Below are 9,142 nucleotides of genomic sequence, written 5' to 3' on the forward strand. Positions count from 1 at the left end.
TCGATTCGGATTTAATAAAGCTTAATGAGTTAATCAGAAGAATAAAAATATAATTCCTTAATTCTCAGTCAGCAGATAACATTGCACGTCGTATATGTCCATAGTGCGTAGGTAGTATGATATCATTGACGACGCCAACCACCGGAATGGGTTAGTCAGTAGTTATAACGCAAGCGTATAAGCAACTCCAGTTGATCGTAGACAGTCGACGGTGATCATTCAATTTAAGGTCAGTTGGATATTTTATTGTATTTTTAGTATCATTACTCTCATTTATTTAATTAGATTGATATTTATCATCGAATATTAACTACACTCATTAATACTGACCATTAAAAACTCAAAAAAATTTAATCATTCAGTAATTAAGTTCGATGACGCTGTTATGAAATGTAAACAATATTATTTAACAAGCGGCTGGTGAACAAGTGTTTAATATTATTATTTTAGGCAAACAAAATTAGCAGATTAAAATAAAATTATTTTTTTAATTAATTATAAAAAAATTCCACAAGTGAAAATTATAAAAAAAAATGAAAGCTAATTTTTAAAAACTAATTTTTTAAAATGAAACTAAAAAATATTTTTATTTTATAAAATTGAAATTAATTTTTTTAGAATTTTATAAAAATGAAAATATTGTGAAATTAAATTTAATTAAAAAATTTCATATGAGAAAATTAAAAAAAATTATTATTTTCATTAACTTAGCAGATAGTTGATAATTTTAAGAATTTTTGTAACAAATAAATTATGGCAAAAAAAATTGACATTTAGACATTTTAAAAAATTACAGATGCAATTTTTTAAAAATAATTTTTTGGAACAAATTTGTTTGTTAAAAAAAAAATTGAAAAATTGTCAAGTGACAGCTAAATATGAAAATAAATTTAGCAGATATTTAATAATTTTTTTTTAAAAAATAAATTATGCCAAAAAATATTAGGAAAAAAATTGACATTTAGAAATTTTAAAAAATTAAAAATGCAATTTTTTTAAAATAATTTTTTTGTTAAATAAAATTTAAAAATTTTCTAGTGACTGCTAACTTTAATGTCATCAGCTAAATTTAAAATTATTAGGAGAAACTTTTTAAAACATTTTTTTTTTTTATTGTAATTGAAGAAATTGATAGTTGTCAGCTATACCTTGAATATAATTATTATTTTCAGAATAATTAAAAAAAATTTTTTTTTTAATTACTAACATTTATTTTTAGAAGACGATAATTATAATTTAATAAATGTCAACTTTTTGATAATTAAAATAAAATAAACAAATTTAATCTACGGTGATATTGATCGCATTTTATAGAAGATTCCACGGACTTTTGGATTGTGGGCCCAAAACACTCAACTACGCAACTCGGTTTGTTTCGCATAAAATTCAAGTTCAAGGGTGTTGTCCATTGTTCACTTTCATAATTTTATATTAGTTCATACGAATGTATTGTTTAATCATTACGCAAAAAAATGATAAGCAATGATTCACACAATGTCTATTAATAATTTTTTATTAAGTCACAACTATTTTGGCTTGTAAGAAAGAAGATCGTATATCGTTAGCAAGTGGGTCGCTCCACGAAAACATAGCCTTGTGCTACTTTCCCACTTGCTGGTGTGCTGCCGAATATATAGTTAACGTAAACAACGATAATGAACTACCTGTTGGACGTCATTTTGAATTCGCTAAAAATTTTATTGATATTGTTGTAGCATAATATAGGACACTATACATGTATTATTATTTATTATTTATTACTTTGGTTTGCAGGCTTGGAAAGTGAAAGGAGTATTATCATGTCGCATACAATCACAATGAGAACCGCTACGGTGACCACGACAACCTCGAGTATTATTATCAACACCGGGTATTTAAAGACTTATCGAGGGGTTTTGAAGCTCTTGGAAATGGTGTGTTTTAAATTTTTTTTTCTATATTTTTAGATAACTTTATATCTTGTGCTGATGAGTAATCGCACGCTTAAAAATTTTATGAGAGTAACTAATACCTAGTAAAAAAATCCATAAAATGAAATTTTCTTGGAATCTTAATTATTATTAAATATTTGACAATTGTAAATAGTTTTTTTTTTCTATAATTTTCTATAAACATTTTAAACAATTCTATTAACATTTTTTTCTATAATTTTAAATAAGCAAAAAATCATAAAAGAAATTTTTTTAGTAAATCTACACGAAAAGAACAAGATGACACTGGATATCATCCCAGATTATATTCAGTGATATCTGGATTATACTCATTATAATTTGGATTATACTAGCTATTATCTGGATTTTTTTTCACTCAGTATGATCTAGGATGATATCCAGTGTAATCTTGTTCTTACCGTGTAATTTAACAGAAAATATTTCTTATAATATTTCACGTAAAATTTTGATTATTAAAACTTATAACTAATTTTCTTAATTTTATTTTTATAAATTTTTTTTATTCGGCTCTTTATCAAAATTCCGCCTAAAAAATAAGAGAAGTCGTTTTTTTTTTTTAATTTAATTTTCTATAAAAAATTAACAGACACTTGATAATTTTTTCATTTTTTAGATTAATTTTTCTTGCTGTAATTTATTTGTAAAACAATTCTAAAAATTATCAGATCTCTCTCAATTATAGAGTACGGCTGCCCAATTTTAAAACTCAGTTATTGCAAAATTTTTTTTAGTATCGTTGGATTTCTTATAACTTTTAGACCTTAATTTCAAGTAATTTTTCTTAAAAATATTTATATTTGAGTATTTGCTATTCATAAATTAAATTTTTTATCAATTTGGCGCGTAAATTTTTTTTTAATAATCTTAAAATTGTCAATTACTGTGTTTTGAAATTGTGCAGCCGTAGTATCGTAACATCATAAATAATAAATATTTTACTTGTAGTATAAATTTTATAATTCATACATTTAATTTTTTTTTAAATACAATAATATTAATAAAATATTTTATCAGCAATTTTCATTTTAAACTTTAGCAAAAAAAATTTAAACATCTGTTTTCTTTTTTAGCTAATAGGAGCAGTATCTGTAGGAATAATGGGACATCATATGGATCGATCCTATCCTTATACAGTTCCTAATCAATTCTTCATAATGATGGCCACAACATTTATGATAGCGACGTTTCTATTATTATTGAGCTGCTTAATTTCCATTCCCACTGAATCTATTATCTCGAAAACTATTTATGTAAGGTTTTTTACATTTACATTTTTATTTATTAATTATATATTTATGATATTGATATTGATATAACTAAGTGTTTACATAAATGTAATTGGACATATTCAAATGTAAGTTATACAATTTCAGGAAGTTATCTATCATGCAGTCGCATTTGCATTACTTCTTGCCGCCTCTTTAAATCTCATGGTGAGAGTGACTGACCGTTATAGTCGACAATCAGAATATGAGTTATTGTTAGGCGCTTCTGTAAGTTCTATATTAAATTGCATTATTTTTTTTTTGTAAATAATTAAATTTTTTTACAAATTTTTGATTAATTTTTTGATAAATTTTTGAATTAAGTTGTTTTATAAATTAACAAAAATAACTCATAAATGTTTCTTTGTTTATGCAGATCTGTGGACTTGTAAATTGTTGCTTGTATTTCTTCAGCACCATTATTGCTCTCAGAATGTACAGAGGGCTCTAAATACTTGAAATCGAAGAAAATAACAGAGTACTTGAAGATTTAAAATATTTTTTATATCAACGTTTTACACAGTTCATTTTCTCATCACATCACAAATAACCAAGTCGGAACTTACAAAACAGTAGCGTACAACATTTTTATATAGCCTTTTGATGAAACACGAATATTTTTGTAATTTTATTCGGAAAATTTTTAATGATGAAGATACATGTTATCTTCAATTTTGAAAGATTTTACGCTCAGATTTATGATGTTTTCGTAATATATTAGCTGGTTTTTAATGTCTATTTTTATTTTTCTTAAAAATTTAATTTAAAACGCCTTAATATAAATTTTTGTATACAACATGTGTTAGAACTCTTATTTTTGGATTAACGGTCCAAATAAAATTTTTTAAGTTAATTTTTACTACATGAAAAATTGTTCATTAAATTAATTTTAATTATTATTTATTTAATGTCAATTTTAGTTTTATGACTAATAGAATTTCTTATTTAAATTATCAGGTGCTCAAAATTATTTTCTTGAGCAATAATTAATTTTAAAAAATTTGTTCAATTTATAATTTTTCCTTAATTTTTATGAATACTTTATAAAAAATATAAAGTTCTAAAAACTTGAAAACAATTTTTATATTAAAAATTTTACAAACGTACAAAGTGTTTAAATCTAAAATATAACTTTGTTTCAACTGCCAGTCATTTATTTTAAGCCGTAAGATGGACGGCGGGGGAAGATGGTCGATCTTAACAAGCATCGAATGTTATAATTCTATGCTTGTATAGCTACCTTTGAAGTATTTTTCTGGTTAATAGTCTACTATCAGACAAAATAGGTAGAATTTACATAATTTTTCATGTAAAAAAATTCTTTGTAAAAATAATAAAAAAAAAAGTCACACTTATATATTTTATTAATAAATTTTATTAAAATATTTATAACAATATTTAATTAACCGATAAGGAATATTTATTCTAAGAAAATATACTCAAACTTGTAATTTATTAAATATTATACAATAAAAAAAAAAAAAATATGTATCTACTTGAAAAAATATTTAAAAACGACTCAAGTATTTTTCGCCAAATCTTTTCCTGCTAAGATAGAAATAAAAATAAAAGCAAGACAACTGTCATGTCTAAAGAAGTCTTAAACTTTTTTATTATTTTCCGAGGTTTAAGCAGTAGCTCGTGGCGCGTGCCGAAAATAACTTGACTTCGCGGCTGTTGTGTCGGATCAACGCAGGGGGTACCAAGGCACGCGATCAAGCTCTACGTGGGCACTCTCCAGTATCTTTTTAAGAGTTGATCAAACTAGATCGAGCCTAGACATTTCTTCTTTCGACTCGTAGCTATTATTCTCCATCAATTATCAATTTTGATGATCTAAAAAATTGTAAAAAAAAATTATCAGTTAAACAAAAGTTTAATAAGTAGTGAGACAAAAATTTAATTTAGTTAAACAAACGTGAGAGCGAGTTGATAAAAATAAATCATCCGGTTTAACGAACTCAACATTGTACATGCAAAGTCTCGCTGATTCAGACATAACATCTCTTGGCATCACAACAAGAAGACACGATGGTGAAGACCAACAACGGTAGACCTACCATTCGAATTGCTCCGGTTGAAACTCATTCATCTGGTGGGATACAGTGCTGTTGGTGTAGATGTTTCACCTGTATACACATCGAGTTTATGAAAACTTTGCCGGGTGCTGTCAAAGTCGCTGAAACGGTAATTTATTTCTTTACATTCAATAAGATAAATTAAAATTAAACAAATAATCATATTTATTTTATAAAAAAATGCCTTAAAAAGTTTTTCCTAATATTTTTTTTTTATTTTCTCATGTGAAATTTTTTAATTAAATTTAATTATGACAATAAAGTTAGCCGACATCTAGAAAATTTTTTATTGCAAGAATTATTTAAAAAAAATTAATTGAAACAATTTCATTTGTAGAAAATTTTAAAAATTATACGTTCAATTTTGTAAAAATATTTTTTTTTGTTCTAATCAATTGATAAAAAAAAATCTAAAATTGTTGAACGTCGGCTAATTTTAATTTCACAATTGAATTTCATTTTTATAAAATTCTAAAAAAATTTCTGTCAATTAATTTCAATTTTATAAAATAAATAGATATTTTTTATTTAATGTGCAAACAATTTTAGATAATGAGTGGATTGATCCAGAGTTTATTGATAAATTATGGGCTTCGATACAGTGCAAATATTGGTTCAGCGTTCGAAAGTTCTTTAACAACATCCTCCGCGTGTTTTTTCACCTCGGCGTTGCTGCTCGGCTGCTACGTTATTTCCGAAAGGTCTTATAATCTCATCCGGGCGTCGCTCTTCGTAAGTATTTTGAAATCTCCTCATCTTAGGAATAAGTTCCTAATTTCAGTATGACTTTTTGTGGTTTAAATTATGATAATAGACTGAATAATTCTAAACAGGAAATGATGTTCAACGCATTTGCTTGTTTTTTTTATTTGAGTTCCGCTTCGTACCTCGCATTCTCTACTAAAGTGTTCCTCGGGGTTCAATATTATATTACACCGGGATTTGACGTCTATCCGGCGATGACTGCCGCCTACGTAAGTTTTAATTTCTATTTTTGAATGTTTTTATTTTTTTTATATCATCAAGCAAAGCTAAAGTAATTTTACTTTTTTAGATGATGAGCGGAGTTGTCGGTGTAATTCATGGTGCAGACGCGTACTTTTCATTTAAACATTACAGAGGAAGTAGATAATTAGATTTAATTTTAGTATTTTTTATATTAATTATTATTCATAGATAGGTCAATATTAAATATTATACTAAATACTTTTATTTATATTTTTTCTACCAAAGAGTAAATTTACCGTTTTTTTTGTACAGATTTTTTAAGTTATAAAAAATAAAAATTATTTTCTAAATCTTTGATATAAATTAATAAAATTTTTTTTGCAAAATTACAAGAACAAACTATTTAAAATTTTAAGATTTTTAATTGCAAACAGTTTTTATTTTTTAAAATAAATATTTATTTGGTTAAATAAATTTTTGCAATTCAAGAATTTTATGAAAATTTTAAATTGTAAGATAATAATTTTATAATAAATCCTTATCAACTGATCTCACACAAAAGCTTAATATTGCTGCTCTCAATCTAGAGGACTTAGATCCAAACCACTTGGTCTCTTACTTAATTGCATAAACCACTTTTACTTTAGGTAAATAAGGGAGGGTGGGGCAAGACGGCCCACCTAAGCCAGTTTTTATTTTTTGTGGCTTTCTACTATCAAGTGGATTTACTCTCGTCCAACTTTGACTCAATTCACCGGAATTTTTCCAAAGTTCCAAAAAAAATTTTTTTTTTGGGGCAAAATGGCCCACCTCCAAAATATGACGAAAAAATATTAGAAAAATAAATTTTTGGTCAATTTTTGAGGTGGGCCTTCTTGCCCCAGGTGGGTCGTCTTGCTTCACCCTCCCCTATCTCTCTTTATTAATTAAAAACACCGGTCAATCGAGTCATACATTAAACATAATAATTTTAGTTATATATAAGCTGAATTAATTATAGAATAATTAGCTGTTACCCGCCCGCTCCGCGGGGAACTTTATAGAATTATAGTTTTAGATCTAGACTTGAAATTCAATTGGAGTATTATTTTGACTTGCACAGGTTCCACATTCCATCGAATCGGAAGTAGAATGTATTAAAATCCGTATTGAGATGATCTCTACATGACAAATAAAAGATTCTTACCAAATTTGCAGTTTTTTGAAGCTATATTTTAAAAATTAAGATTATTTATTGTTAACACCCACCCCCGCGATCTTTATTGGAGGTGATTCGGTGTAAAATCTATTCTTAGATCATTTTTGTATCACATGTAGACGACTCCTATTAAATTTGGAGTCTATAGGAGCTATAGTTTAAGAACGGGAATTTTTCATTGTTAACGCCCCCGCAACCCCTCTTGTGGGTGGAATTTCGTAAAATCCGTTCTTAGCTGACCTCTACTCGGCGAAAGGAATATTCCAGCCAAATTTCAAGTCTCCAGGTCTTATAGTTTCAGAGATATCGTGATGAGTGACTATATCTATAGAAAGTCTCCTATATATATTAGGGTGTGCCAAAATGTAACTTCCTTGATGGAGCTTTTAAAATTGGCATTTTGAGTTCTGCTTTTAACAGGAGTTGTGTTTGGGCATTTCCTGACATATTTTAAGCGTTAAGGATTTATTTAATTTTTATAGAATTTTTTACCAGGAATTTTGTTTATAAAGCATTCTTGCTGTAATTTCAAAATTTCAAAATTTTGTCGAACAAAACCATTTCTATATATATATATATATATATATATATATATATATATATATATATATATATATATATATATATATATATATATATATATAAAACACCGGTCAATCGAGTCATATATTAAACATAATAATTTTAACAATATATAGAGGCTGGATTAATGATATAATACTAATAATAACACCTTAATCACGAGGAAGATTTAAAAAAAAATGATAAAAACGTTAATTTAGTCCATACACCAAAGATAATGAATTATTTTTAATCCTAAACATGATATTATATTCGTACATTTCACAGCAGAGTGAGCAATTGAATTATAGAATTACGAATTGGATGCAAACGATTCCCTCTCATCCGCGATTAAATGTTTCTGGTACAATTGTCCGCTGGCGTGTTATATATATATATATATATATATATATATATATATATATATATATATATATATATATATATATATATATATATATATATATATATATATATATATATATATATATATATATATATATATATATATATAGACCCGGAGATTATCTTGCGCCGGAAATTGATTCTAATAAACTACCACACACTCAGCAATAATTGTTTTATTCCACTTGCAAATTCGCATTCACTGGGAAGAATCCAAGTGAATCAAAGTTGTTAAATAAATTTAATATTCGCCGTAATTGCTGAGCGTTAAATAATAAATCATTTTCCGCCGTTCACTTTTAACTTAAACGGATGAAAATAAACATACAATAAATTCCCTTCTCTATTTAGAATTAAGTATTGTGAGTAATATTTTGACTTTCTATCATCTCTGCGTCATTATCCTTGACGGGCAATGGAAAATTTTCTTCTGAAGATTCTTCTGAAATCAGAGCTCAATTTTATTTATTTAAAATAGCAGTAGGTATTATATTATATTATATTATATATTATATTTAATTAAATAATTAAATACTTTACTGTTATTGTTACTAGTAGCCTTATTCTTCTCGATTTTGACCACCACTTCTGTTATTTACTTATTAGTGCCAGTAGAATCATTGGTCGCTGACGCTGTCATAGCAGTACGGCCTCAAGTAATATAATACCCAGAAGAGGTATAAGTGTACGAAGAAAAGCATGTACCCGGCAGTTTACTCCAGGATTTCGAACCGG

At 26.4% G+C, this 9,142-nt stretch overlaps 2 protein-coding genes across 2 annotated transcripts; both read left to right on the forward strand.

Moving 5' to 3' along the window:
- Window positions 1-73: 73 nt before the first annotated feature.
- On the forward strand, window positions 74-3,953 carry LOC141529243 (uncharacterized). The gene is made up of 5 exons (XM_074245732.1): window positions 74-229; window positions 1,774-1,913; window positions 3,023-3,202; window positions 3,326-3,445; window positions 3,594-3,953. Exons 2-5 carry the CDS (start codon window positions 1,800-1,802, stop codon window positions 3,666-3,668), a joined length of 489 nt encoding a protein of 162 aa, XP_074101833.1. The 5' UTR covers window positions 74-229; window positions 1,774-1,799; the 3' UTR covers window positions 3,669-3,953.
- A 1,091-nt stretch (window positions 3,954-5,044) lies between these two features.
- Sing (MARVEL domain-containing protein sing) lies at window positions 5,045-6,593 on the forward strand. The gene is made up of 4 exons (XM_074245730.1): window positions 5,045-5,404; window positions 5,845-6,027; window positions 6,129-6,269; window positions 6,350-6,593. The coding sequence occupies exons 1-4, from the start codon at window positions 5,249-5,251 to the stop codon at window positions 6,425-6,427; spliced, it is 558 nt and encodes a 185-aa protein (XP_074101831.1). The 5' UTR covers window positions 5,045-5,248; the 3' UTR covers window positions 6,428-6,593.
- The last annotated feature ends 2,549 nt before the right edge of the window (window positions 6,594-9,142 follow it).

The sequence above is a fragment of the Cotesia typhae genome, unplaced genomic scaffold, assembly GCF_013202065.1.
Source record: "Cotesia typhae breed Kobodo isofemale line unplaced genomic scaffold, CoteBio_Ctyphae contig_48, whole genome shotgun sequence".
NCBI classification, from domain to species: Eukaryota; Metazoa; Arthropoda; class Insecta; order Hymenoptera; family Braconidae; genus Cotesia; species Cotesia typhae.